Here is a 13,755-nt window from a genome sequence, read left to right on the forward strand (position 1 = left end):
AGGAGAGAGAACAACTTGCATAAAGCATGTGCTAGTCCCAGGAGATTGTCTCAAAAATGCTCCAATAATGTTTTAACGGGCAGAGTATTAAACAAGAATAGCACAGACAGAAAAGTGATCTGAATTTTAACACTGGAGAGGTGGATTAAAGATTCTGTCCTGGAGGTAAGGAAGAAAGGGTAGAAAGAATTGTTTCTCATATATTGTTTATCTAACATCAAAAGTATCCCTACATTATTAAAAGTATTCTATCCCTACATTATTAAAAGTATTCTCAAATCCACATAAATTCTTAAATCCACACTGTAAGTATCAACCTTTGTGACCACTTTGAAGTAAGTTAGACCTGCTATTTATTCATTACGGGTTCCAGAACTGTCTGCAAGAATACATTTACAAAAATTGGACTTGTATAATGCATATAAATCCTCAAATCATTAATTGGAAGATTCATAAGAGAATCTGAAATATGTTTTTTATAATGTTTGAAATTTTCAATATATTTCTTAATTTATTGTCTAGTGGAATTGTTAGAAAAAGAATGTAGATGTTTTGTGCAAGTCATCCTGAGTTTTTAACTCTCTTTAACTATTGATTATTAATTATTAATTATTATTAGTGATAAACAGATCCATAATCTTTTGTCTGAGAAGACTGACCACAGCTGCCAGTTGCTCAGGCACGAGGTGAACCTCAACCAGTGCTCATCGTGATGGCTAGTGCTCTGTGGCACATAAAGAGATTCTAAGACCAATTTTTAGCTCGGAACCAGCTATTTTACTTGGACTGTCTGAGTTCAGTTAGCAACTATTGCAATAATGCATGACATTCTGAGCTTTGTGTTGTTTTTATGACTTCATGCAAATTGATATTACTTCACAGGTGAGTATAAAAATGGGGTCTCTGCTCCAAAGCAGTGTAAATAGAAGCAGCAGCAAAATCACTCAGAGAAAACATACTGTCATAGAGAACAAGAGAATGTTAAAGACCAAGTCACAGAACGCAGGTAAACCAAAGAGAAAAAAAAATGTTCTGCTTACCTGTGCTTAATGAAAAACGATAATTTTTGCTATTTTTAAATAAATGGAGATGTGAAACTGGAGTCTTTGGTCATTCCAAATTCCCATTTACTTCACTAGAAACTAAAAGCATTTAAAAAGATGACTAGATATATTATGAAAAAAAAAAGCAGGAAGCTGCAGTGCACTGGTGCTGATATCATCCATGAGTTCTGAAGTTTTCGTGACTGACTTGATTTGCTGGATTGCTCATTCCCACTGATCAGTGAAAGCAGGAAGAAAAAAAAAAAAAAAAAAAAAAAAAGGCCAAACTGCAGCTCCTGTGAAGAGAGTTAGCTTCTCAGCTTCTCACACTGCCTGAAACAGGGTCTGATCTGCATCACACAACATTGATTATTCAATGTAATTTGCATAAGAAGAAAAAAATCCCACTGACAAACATTTGCTGCCTCAGTTACAAAAGGTTTGCTTAAACATCTTTGTTAAGCAGGGCAGGGCAGGGGAGGTATATACTAGCATAAATTCTTTGGAGACTGGCTGAGTAGCAGAATTCAGGAATTTAAGCCTATTCTTCCTTCCCGACAAGAACTCAGAAGAAGGTAGAGGGAATGTTAGTCTGTCACATTCCCTTCTACAAACCTCCATCTCTTTTGTAATACAGAACATTTTGCAGTTTTATTGTTTGCTTTCATTTTCATGGCTGCTTTCTCATCAGATTCTCTGTATTTATTTCAGACAATGAACATCATTTCCAAAGGTAGCAAGCGCTATTTCTTTTAACCTTCCAAAGTGTTGAGATATAACTGGTATCTTCATACCTTAAAAAATAATTATTAATACACTGTAGAAGCTGAAGAAAAATAATTGCCTATCTGAGGAATGACTGACTCTATTCACCAACATGTGAAAAAGCAAAGTGCTTTGATATTCGTGGCTAGAATGTCCTTAGAATGGCAAATGGTCACTTTTCTCAATTTAGCTGTTTTATTTGCATTGTTATTCTTTTCAAAACTAAGACTGCTATGTGTAGTGGCAGAAATAAAAAAGAAAATCCTAAAGAACAAAATGTATCTGTTCTGAACTCCACATGCACTCATCATCACTCAGAGTACCTACAAGAAAACAGCATGGTAGTAGTAATGGCTACAGCATGTTTTTATGTTTTACGTCAAAATTACAAACACATCCAACGATTGTAGTGCTTATTCCATAATTCCAATGATTTAATTAAATGTTAATTATTGCATAGACCTCAGGAAGTCACCTTTTACTCTCTTTGCACTACTAACAACCTTTGACATAAGGTGTGACAAATTGATTCCAAATGTAGTTGCAGGAAAAAGGGCAGGAAAGCTCTGCTTTGCCTTGTGGGTGTTGTAGTCTTTCTGCTGACTATCTGCCTAGTCAGAAATAGGAAGCTGGACTCTAAGTCCCATAGCTCCCACTAGAGCCTACTGCACAGGCTCAGAAACCATATGCTCCGAGGGGGTGACTACATTGTGTCTATTGTATGGTTGTTGGTTTTTTGTTGTTGTTGTTGTTTTTCCTTGGCATTTTGTACGTTTCACAGGAGGTTTAAATCGGGAGGTTTAAATCGGCATGGCAGATGAGCAAGAAATTATGTGCAAACTCGAGAGCATCAAGGAGATCAGGTACGTTTGCTTTGTGCCGCATCAGTTACATGAAACGGCTTTCTCAGGGGAGTGGAGGAGTTGCATCGATCTGAAAGTACCTATTGTGCCCCCGAGGGAAAGCAAACCACCCCTGGGCTTTATGATAAGAGATGAAATTACATTTTTCTAAATAGGGAAGGAGCATCTGCAACCGGGAAGTGGCAGCAGAAGGTGCAGCAAAGGGCAATGATGGTCATACATTTCCAGAGAATTAGCTCAGTGACACCGTAACACGAGAGGGAAGAGTGTGGGAGTGGTGTTGGGCTGCAGGTGTTTTCTTTTAAGCGTTTTGAAGTATTATTTCACATTCCTGAGTCGCTCTGTCATAAATCTATTATTTTGCCTTGCCCACTCCCATCATTCCCTGGCAGGAGCCTTAACAAGCTGGGAAAGGAAGGGCAGAAAGCAAACAGAGCATGACAGCAAAAGACAAGGATGGATGTGCCCCTGAGAGTGGCATGTTTAAGTGTCTGAGCAGGACATGTATGTCTGTGCACAGCCAGGCAGAGACCAGTGGGAGGATGTGTGGCTGCTCAACTGTCAGGGTGGCCGATCTCCCTGGACAGTCAGTGCAGGAGGTCAGCTTTAGCTGGGATTGCGGCCTGCGAGGGAGTGTGGAATTTGTGTGTGTGCTAGGAGGGGGGAGCATCTGAGCCTGTGAAGCAGCCAGTGTTTACCTGGTTTCTTTCTACTCTCCCTTTCCTGTGCAGAGATGTGGCCCTCTACCCAGAAGCAGAGAGATGGCTAAGGTGGGCAGGGAGAGCAAGAAGTCTTCCTACCTGCTGTTTCTGGCCACCACCCTGATGTGGTGAGCAGGGCCACATGTACTGGGGTGACAGAGTGCCATGGTGGTGATGGATGAGGACACGACAGCATGGGCTTTCTCTGCCATCATCTTGAGAATCTGCCACAAGGCAGGCAGCTGTCTCTCTCTGCTTTTCTGTGCAACAAGACACATGAAGAATTTGTACATAGTGTTCTTTGTATGGTGAATTGCAGAATGCCTTGAAGAAGGGGGGGAGTCATGAACAATGAACAGCACCATATGTGCCCATGTTGGATGTATGTATTTTTCTGAGCTTTAGGTAGGACATTTTCACTCTTTGACACAGGACACTGATATTCAGGATAGGGCCTGAGCTGTCTATATTTAGCAGGAATTCATGCACCCAAAAGCCAGAATGCATTACAAAGAAAGTGATTTGGTATGTAGCCAGGAGCTGAAAGGTGAGGTGGTGGTGGGTAACCCCAGAGTGGAAGGAAGTGTTTTGGGGCATGACAACTGAAGACAGGCTATCAGTGGGGATATTTGCGAGAGAAGCAGGGGACAAAGGTGCTGCTGCCTGGCCCTGCACGCACATGGCTGCAGAGACATCTTTCTGGCTGTTAACAGCACCTCTAGCAAGCATACTTCACCTGTGAAAAGAGGTGAATTAGGCAGCAATGTATGGGCCTCGGCCTTCTTCACTTGATACCATGAAGATGAACCAAGATCAGGCAAAAATTTTTATCTAACATCCCAAAACTACATGTAGAAAGAGATGGAATAACACATGCTTTTCAGAGAAAGAACAACACTTCTCTACGTAACTGTTATTGGACGGGCTCCTTTAAAATACAGATCTAAATATGGCCTATTACTGTTTGAGGTACAAATATTCTAACACTGGCTTTAAATATCTAATTAAATTATCTTTCCAGACAAAGTGGTATCCTGTATTTGGAAATTTATGGTGCATTCAATTTTATGACAGTATATTCAAATGGGACATTTAAACTGTAATTAAGACATTTTTTATATTAGTTTATGGTATAAGGTACTGTAAAGCTGACATTACTACCTTTATTGTACAATGAGGTATCAAGAAATTTGCTTGAATATATTTTAATTTAAAAAATCAAAAACAAATCCTGCCTGCAGCATTCTTGTCAATTTTGAGTCTCCTTTCACAAACTGTGTTCAAATAAGCTACCTATTTAAAATGTCTTCTCATTCTGTGAAAAAAAAAAAAAACATTCAAAATTGCTATAAGAAACTCTTATCTTTACAAAGCAAACACAACTTTTGATGGATTTGGCAGGCTTTATTTTAATTTGCATTCCATGTACTATTCTATAGATAAAGGAAAAAAACAAACAAACAAAAAAGCCCTCACAATTAAAATCAAAGAAATTGCCAATTTCTGTAGCTGCACTCTATCATTTATTAAAGGCAGCTCAGCTGGGTTTTTGATGGAATTCTGGAAAAAAAAAAAACACACTATATTCTCAAAACCTGTATACATAGATTCAAAAAAAGACATAATTTGCTGGAATTGCTGTTGTCAGTAAATGTATATATGTGCCACCAATCCAAACGTATCTGCACATGCTTATTGATATGCATTGAGTAGTTTCACAGAACTAACCCTAGTTGTAAAATTAAGCAAATACAGAAAGGCTGGACCTCAGTGTTCTGACTGGGAGGAGATCAAAGAGAATGAGAGCGAATTTACCCATCACAAATGCTATTTTCACTGTTCAATGCCCTACTGTGGCATTAAGTAGTCATTTAGCGACTACCATTACCATTGCAATCTAAGAACTTAAATAGAAGGGCAAAGAACACGAGAGAGCAGAATTCATTAGGCAGTGTAGAAATCACAACCGCAGTTTTTGTCCCAAAACATCACAGCATTTTGCCTGATGCTAACAGAGTTCTAATTTGTATGCACTTTTTCTTTCCTATACCAAAAGCTAATCATTTGGTCTGAAACAATCTCCTGCAATGCATTTGTTGTGGCAGTTTGGCAGAGCACAGAGGCCAGTGACTAGTAACAGTGAGGAAAGTGATCAATTTCCATTTTCTCGGGTGAATGCATTCCATAAATACAAGAGAGGAAACAGGGATAAAACTGGGGACAAGTACTCCCAGTTTCAGTAATCAAAGCTGGTATTGCTAAGTATATGGAAACAATGAGGCTGAATGAAAACAGGAGTAGATGGTTGGAGGATACTTTTTAGTGGGATATTGCCACATTTAAAATAGAAGACAGAGATGATCTCTTTTACTGGTGTAAATCCAATATTCATGTTCAGACTAGTAAATACTCTTCAGACTAGTGAGTACTGAGATTGAGGGACTACCTCATTGCAGCCTACAGCTTCTTCTCAAGGGGAGCAGAGGGGCAGGCGCTGATCTCTTCTCTCTGGTGACAGTGACAGGACCTGAGGAAAGGGCATGGAGCTGGAACAGGGCCAGTTCTGGTTGGGTATTAGGAAAGCCTGCCTGAGTTCAAGAAGCGTTTGGCCAACACTCACAAACATACAGTCTGATTTTTAGCTGGTCCTGTGTGGAGCCAGGAGTTGGGCTCAATGATCCTTGTGGGTTCCTTCCATCTGGGGATATTCTGTGATTCTAGGACATTCCAGCTAACTTTGATAACTTTTGTGGTCCTCTTCTGGTCTGGCTTTAACAGGTCCACATCTTTCTCGTGCTGAGGGCTCCAGAGCTGGATGCTGTACTGCAGGTGGGGTCTCACAGGGTCAGAATAGAGGGGGAGAACCAACTCCCTCTTAGTTCTGAATATGTTTCGAAGAAGTTATTTATGATACTGTTTTTATTTCTTGTAGCTTTATAAGCTCCTGAAGTGAGAGAGAGAACAACTTTGGCTATAATTCTTGAAATAGATAACGAGAATTAGTTGTCCCAGGGACTGACCCAGCTTTCTGCTATTCTCTAAAGCAAATGGTGGAAGACTGTTGTGCCAGTTCCCTATGCCAGTTATGTCTGAGGCAGTCAGTAAAAGGATTAACAAAACTCGGGGCATAAGTGTTTACTGTACTCATTGAGACTGATTTGGAGAACAGGAACAAAGGATTCAAAGGCACATGTGAGTCTTCCCAAGAGGGAGGGTGACAGGCGAGATCTAGTAGGAATAGTCAGAAGCAAGAATAGAATCTATACAGACACTTTCCATATACTTTAAAGAAGAGTCCTCAGGCTAGCTCTAAAATTTCTTTTGGAATCTTGGTTGGAGCAGGAGAAAACAGTAACTCTGTTAAAGACAAGGATAACAAGGAAGGTCAGAGGTGGTACTGTACAATTACCTGAAATGTGACATTGCAGGTTCTTGTTATAAACATTTAAGTGTTGTTGACACCTGGGTTATGGCATATCATATTCTAACCTAAAGTACAGGAAAAATAACTAAGGCTTCTTGGTTAACTAAATCACAGAATCACAGAAACAAGACCAGGAACAGGAACAGTTTGTTTGCTCTGTTCAATGACTAGTACAACTGCTGAATCACAAGAGCAGTAGACTGTTCTGCTGCTTAAAGCTGTCTGATGACTGAAACTCACACCCCTTAATTGTTAGCTTTGAAGAGGGAGAAATGGACTGGGTTTCTAAACACTTTTGCAATGGAATGACAGATTGGCCCTTTTTTTTTTTTTTTTTTTTTTTTTTTTTTTTAAATTAGAATGCAGGACACTTGTAGAAACATTTACAAATACGTGAAATGTACGAGATTTTACAAAGAACCAAGATCTTGTCACGGTGTACCTACAAGTGGGATGTTGGTGGTGAATGTCATCTTGAGTTTTTACTACGCTGACATGTCATTGCTCTGGAATTTGCTTTAATCTGAACTTGAAGTTAGCATTGTAGCAGTTCAAATTACTGTCCACATAGTAGTAGTCAATGTATAGGATATTATAGTAACTTCCATTTCATTTTAAATATCTCAGAATCCTGTTTTAAATCTTTCATATTTTCTGGATTTCTCTACTTTGGAACTAGGTTTTAATCTCAGTTAATTGATACAGTAGAACTCTCAGTACAAATTCTCTGAATCTTCAGTAACTATTACATTTTTACAATGTACTCTTCATTTCATAATTCTGTATATGCAAGTTTGATATAATCTCATACATTAGAAATGCTCAGCAAAAGAGCTGGGACCAGAATTCAGTTCTCTCATTGCACCTTATGTTTTTTCAGACATGCTTAGTTTCATTCTTGTCTATTACTGCTACCTGCTTCTTCCATCTATTCATGTATAAAGTGACACCTTGACAAATATTTTGCAGTGACTTTCTGTTGTCTCTCTATATTTGTAATTATCACTTGGATCCAGGAATAAGACTTTGCAGATGGAAAAAATAAAGGCACGACTGAAAGCAGAATTTGAAGCATTGGAGTCTGAGGAGAGGCACCTGAAAGAATACAAACAGGAAATGGACCTGCTGCTGCAAGAGAAGATGGCCCATGTGGAGGAGCTGCGTCTGATCCATGCTGATATTAATGTGGTATGCAACAGTCCAGCTGCAGGCAGTCTAAGACAGTTGTATATGAATCAAGCCACAGGTTGTAGAATTGCATGCATCAATGTGCAATTCACACACCAAACTATGATTGGTTGAATAATCTGGACTTTACAGCACCATCCTAGGATCCTACAAAAAGTGCCAATTAAATTTACTTCATGCTAATTGTTTTTTTCCTGTCTGAAAGGTGGGATATTTTATAATGTGAGCTTAGAAAGCATTTGGACGAAGGGGTTATATTGCCAAGCCCATTCTAGCTATTACCTCACTATTAGTCATAGTAACATCATTCTGACAGTCCCATAGAAAACCATTCTTCCTGTTAGTCTCTTCTCATACAGCACCTGAAGGCAGCTAACTGGGACTTTTGATTGCTTTTTGTTTTGGTTTGGTTTTTATGTTTTGTATTTTTTTTCTGAAGAAAAGGGATTTGGGGAAAACATATGGTATTTGTGAAGTTCTTAGCAAGAGTTTACTTTCATCACTGAGTAGAACCACCAAACATTACCAGAGTACAGTAAGAAGCACCAGCCAGAAGGAAATTAATACAATTATAATTAATTAATTATAAGAGAATCTATTTCAGATGGAGAACACTATCAAGCAATCTGAGAATGATCTCAACAAACTCTTGGAATCTACTCGTCGCCTGCATGAGGAGTACAAACCCCTGAAGGAGCATGTAGATGCTCTGCGGATGACTCTGGGCTTGCAGAGGCTGCCAGATCTGTGTGAGGAGGAAGAGAAACTGTCCCTTGAGTAAGTCTCCAAAGCAAACATTATCTGGGTTTATATTTATAAATCTAACTAATAATTTAGCTCTTAATTTTATTCTTTGGTTTTGTCATTCTAATTTGGTAGGTGGAAGAAAGAACTTAAGAGGTATGCATGAAAAGAAAGTTATCAAAAAGGAGATGTGGGAGCACATGTATATGATAACATTATTTTAATTTGTTGGAAGTTAGATTATTCCAAGCTGCAAACTCTACATATGATGTGTAAAAATTCGAGAGTATTTGTTTCTCTAGATTTTATATTGTATATTGTTTTTTCTAACAAGGTATTTTTTTCCTGATTTTTTTTTTTTTTTTGCTTGTTTAGCAGAGATAGAAGACAATACAAGAAAGGCATACAAAGCAATTATTCTTCAGTTGATTTGTGGTCCTGCTAGTCATATTTGATTTTTTTTTTTTGCTGCATGCACATGGCAGTGCCATTTAGACATCTACCTGTGACCATAAAAACTAAAAGTTTACCCTAGATGTGAAATAGATTTGGATAATGACATCAGTTTCATTTTTCAAGGCGTAACCTAGAAGGTGGCAGAATTAGCTACTATTCAAAGAGCAGTGTCCTTTGTTTAACAGATCAGTTTTAAATGCAATTGATGTTTTAAGAAAACTACATTTCTTAATGCCCAGCACATTTGGCATCACTTTAACTGATACACAGTTTTCAAGATTTCTCAGGATTTCTTCAGAAATGCAGTTTTCTGTTCAAAGCAGCTTGACACCACAAAGAAATGCATAAATCTGTTGTATTAAAAATATTAACAGAATATAAATAGAAATAGAGAGTTTGACAGTGGTACATCTAAAGCTGTTAAAGATTAAGTATGTACAGTATATATTTTCTAGCCTATTAGTTTTATATTTAGTTGTAAATCAAGATGCCTTAGAAGCTAACAGTCATTTCCATTCTTCTTAAATCTGTCTGATGTGCTCAAATGTAGAGGAACATACCAGCAACTCTATTTAAGAATTAGTCCAAGAGGTGTCTAAATGTAGGCAATTTGATTCTAATGGGGAAATGTAATAGAGAAATATGGTCCATTGTATCTTAACACAAATTATCCCTTAAAAATAATGAAATAGTCCAGAAGGTGTTTATCTTTATTTATTTATTTATTTATTTATTTTGGTCTAGCTACTTTGAAAAGCAGAAAGCAGAATGGCAGACAGAACCACAGGAGCCTCCCATTCCAGAATCTCTGGCTGCAGCTGCAGCAGCTGCCCAACAGCTGCAAGTGGCTAGGAAACAAGATACCAGACAGACAGCAACTTTCAGACAACAGCCACCTCCAATGAAGGTCAGGAGATGGAATGTTCTGTTTTTTCTCTTGTGTCATTGAAATATACAATCTTTATAAAATTGATCAGTAGTTACAAAAAGTAAAAATGATGCGTCCTGATTCTGATTTTTTTTTCTTCAGGAGTTCATATCAAAAGCAATCCCAGCAGACTTAAACTAGTAGCACCAGTCATCAAGGGTTCACAAGGCTTTATTTTGACTCCTTTATGACCTAAGAATCTCCATAGAGATGCAGGCAATTCTCACTTTGTGTTTCATGTGAGAGAAAGGCATGGAAGAAAGATGCTGGGTAAAAGAAAGACCAATAGCTGGGAGGTAATCCACAATGGATACATATTAGAAGCAATGCACATATTTTATGAGGAAATACAACTATTTGTGGTAGAAATTACCAGAGAAGGTTATTGATTCTGTACTTCTTGGTATCTTCAAATCAAGATTAATGCGTGGATTAGTTCAACCTAACTATAAGCACTTAAGTGAGGTGTACTACTTTGAACAGTCATACTCAGCTCTTTGTGTAGTCAGTAGAAACAGAAAAGTAGTTGCATACTATCCATCCCACCCTAGTTTCAAAGATTCATGGACTAGGAAGGCAAACTCAGGTATGTGTATTTCATAGTTATGTACTTACTATCTAGAGTTAGGTCAGCAAAAATCCTTTCTGAGAGTAATACACTTCAGTCAAATGGAAGTTTGAGGGCTGAGTATGGAACAAAAAGGTAGAGTGCTGTATCTTGTGTTAAATATGTAGAATTAATCTAATCACCCTCTCTGCCTTGAATGCTGTGAAATTGCAGTCAGACTTCACTATAACTTCTCTGACTCAGTGAACTATTACCCTTGTAGACACATGGAAAGCTTAAAATGAAATGGAATTTAGTTCTGAGATTATTGATACAGGCCTGACCCATGTGTTTGCTGAACTGTAGTTTAAATACAATGAGATATGTTACTTTTTCCTTTGGCCTGAAGTTACTGTACAGTCTAGAGACCTGGATATAAAATTTAGCATTGAATTGCCCTTAAAGGCAAGAAGTCTTGCCTTGGTTATTTTTTGCAGTATTGATACTCAATAACCCATGTATCAATGCCACTTAAATGTTTATAACAAAAGGCTGCGATGTCGCATTTCAGGCATGTTTATCGTGTCACCAACAAATTCATCGGAATGCACCCATATGTCCACTCTGCAAAGCAAAGAGCCGATCTCGGAATCCCAAAAAGCCCAAGAGGAAACAGGATGAATGAAACGCAGAAGACTGACAAGCAAAATGTGACCTCTTCCAATACCCTTCCAGTAGAACTGTAAATTTGGCCAGACTTTACTGAAGTGCAGACTCAAGTATGACCAACCCTTTGTTTTCTATCCAATGCAATGTAAGCACAATGTTCCTGTCCTGTCTTAATTTCCTTCTGGCCCTTAGGATTTAGTTTTAAGAAAATAAGTACTAATGGTGCTACAATTTTAACATTTCAGTCATTCCATGTTTTGGACTCATAAGCAACACAGAATTCGTACACAGGTATCCTAAATGCCAGACTACACCTACTGGCCAAATGTGATTACTACAAATGCTTTTATGTCTAAAAACAGATGTTACTAAAAGATTATTCTTATTTTCCTATTTTCTGATAATAGGAGACTATTTGAGATGCAGAAAAATCTGTTTGTTTGTTTGTTTCACGAAAGAACAATTTGTTTTCCATGCTGGTATGATTGTGTAGGCTTGGGTATCAAGTAGAACATTTTTTTTTTTTTTTTTTTAATATGGGACATGTTCAGGAAAAAAAGAAATGGTTTATACAAGAAATCAGTGTATTTTAGGCCACAAGTGAATTTTGATTTACTGGAGTTTGATTGTATCGTTCCATCAAATTTGGCTTAAAATTTGGAGGAGGGATCCAGTTATAGTCTGTGTGTGAAGTACTAAAAATTACAGAATTTGTGTCATCTTTAGCATCTTAATGTGATATTATTTTCAGCAGTCAGAAGACTAATTTATTTAAATATAAGGTTTAAATGAATACATCAGTAGTCCTCCTAGGCTTTAGGGCAAACAAGCTCACTGTAGTTCTCTAGGAAACATGCATCAAATACCCCAAACTTCTATGTCCACAGACTGCAACGGTAGTCATTCTGCACGTCTCCCCTTTCTGGTTTCTATAGCAGAAATCTTTGGCAGACGTATCATCTGTTGGATCACAGGGAAGTTTAATAACATGTGCTGGTAACAGTATCAACTAAAAAATGATGTATTTCACTAGAACTGCCTGTTTTTTGCTTCTTTTTTTTATTATTATTATTATTTTTATTTTTTGGGGGGGAGGGGTTGTTTTTCTCCCTGACCAAAACTTCCCATTATTGTATCTTTTAATAAGCCATTATGAAGTTAGTTTTATTTCATCCTGTTTTTTTTTTTTTTTTCTTCCTCTGCATGTGTGACAAAAGAACCCCAATTAGAGGATCCTGCAGACCCCTCCGTTTATCTCTGTCTTCCCTATTTCATCTGATGCAGCTGCAGTTTCTCCAACAGGGAGGGTGGCAGCAACCCAACTACAGAACAGGGCCTTCAGACTTACTTATTTCTAATTCCAGTTTTGTCACCAACTTTTTTGACTAAACTGATCTTAAGTATTATATATTCTTTTCACTAAGTTCAGTAGACAGGGACTGCCTGTTTGCATTCAGCCTCTCTTTTTAGCCCATGTTTTCTTGTATTATTATGCTAGAGTGGATATATTGAGAATTTTGCTTGTTAAAAAGGAAGGACAAGGAAGTCCCAGGTCTCTGGTCAGAACTTTGCTAAGTGCTATGGACTCTACAAATACACATAAAACACTTTTGCTGTCCAAATCACAACATTGCTATTAATTTCCAAACTCATCCATAAAATACATGAATATTTTATTGAATATAGCCTTATAGCTTATGCCAAGTTCAGTCAGTATTCTCCTATTTTAATGTTTGATAGCCAAATAAATATCTGTCAACAGCAGAGGCAGAATATGGACTATGTTTCCCTGACAACATGTAAAAAGCAGATTCTGTGAGCTGCTTTACTGGGATTTGGTCTCTGAGTGATGATGGAGAGCATGACCCCATCCTCCCTTCACGAGAATGCAGTAGTGTCCTAACTATACTTCTGCATGTTTCCAACACAAATACTGGGTTCTGTTTTTAAATGTCATAGAGGCCATATGCTGTGTATCCTACTCAGAGCAATTCCTACTGAGCTTGAAGGAAAACATACACAGAGTTAAAGAACAGCATATGGACTCTTTCCTCCAAACTGCACGGATGGAAGCAGCATACTTTTATGGTAGATGTTGCTAAGTTTCAGAAGTAGTGACAATGGAGAGTGGGTGAATGGCTTGCAATGAAGTAGTGCATGAAGAGGCACAGATATGCAGAACTGACTTACAGTCCTGAAAGTTCCAAAATAGATGCGGTTAGTCCTAGCTGTTCTTACTTTGCTGTTACTTTGCCAGGTTCTTTGTTTCTTTGGAGATCTCTAGAGCTCTAAACTGAAGCATGCTTAATGGTTCCTAACATCATTCCTAAACACCATTTCCTAACTCTGTATTTTTACTTTTTTATTTTTTTGACTAGTCCCTAGTGCCCTCATGTTTAAGTTTTTTTATGATTATCTTTAAAGAGA

The 13,755-nt window shown here is 37.9% G+C and overlaps 1 protein-coding gene across 1 annotated transcript; it reads left to right on the forward strand.

The window, feature by feature from the left end:
• Positions 1 to 2,470: 2,470 nt before the first annotated feature.
• ZC4H2 (zinc finger C4H2-type containing) lies at positions 2,471 to 12,387 on the forward strand. The gene is made up of 5 exons (XM_032196101.1): positions 2,471 to 2,671; positions 7,813 to 7,984; positions 8,589 to 8,761; positions 9,929 to 10,091; positions 11,231 to 12,387. The coding sequence occupies exons 1-5, from the start codon at positions 2,619 to 2,621 to the stop codon at positions 11,342 to 11,344; spliced, it is 675 nt and encodes a 224-aa protein (XP_032051992.1). The 5' UTR covers positions 2,471 to 2,618; the 3' UTR covers positions 11,345 to 12,387.
• Positions 12,388 to 13,755: the final 1,368 nt, after the last annotated feature.

The sequence above is a fragment of the Aythya fuligula genome, chromosome 13, assembly GCF_009819795.1.
Source record: "Aythya fuligula isolate bAytFul2 chromosome 13, bAytFul2.pri, whole genome shotgun sequence".
Taxonomy (NCBI): Eukaryota; Metazoa; Chordata; class Aves; order Anseriformes; family Anatidae; genus Aythya; species Aythya fuligula.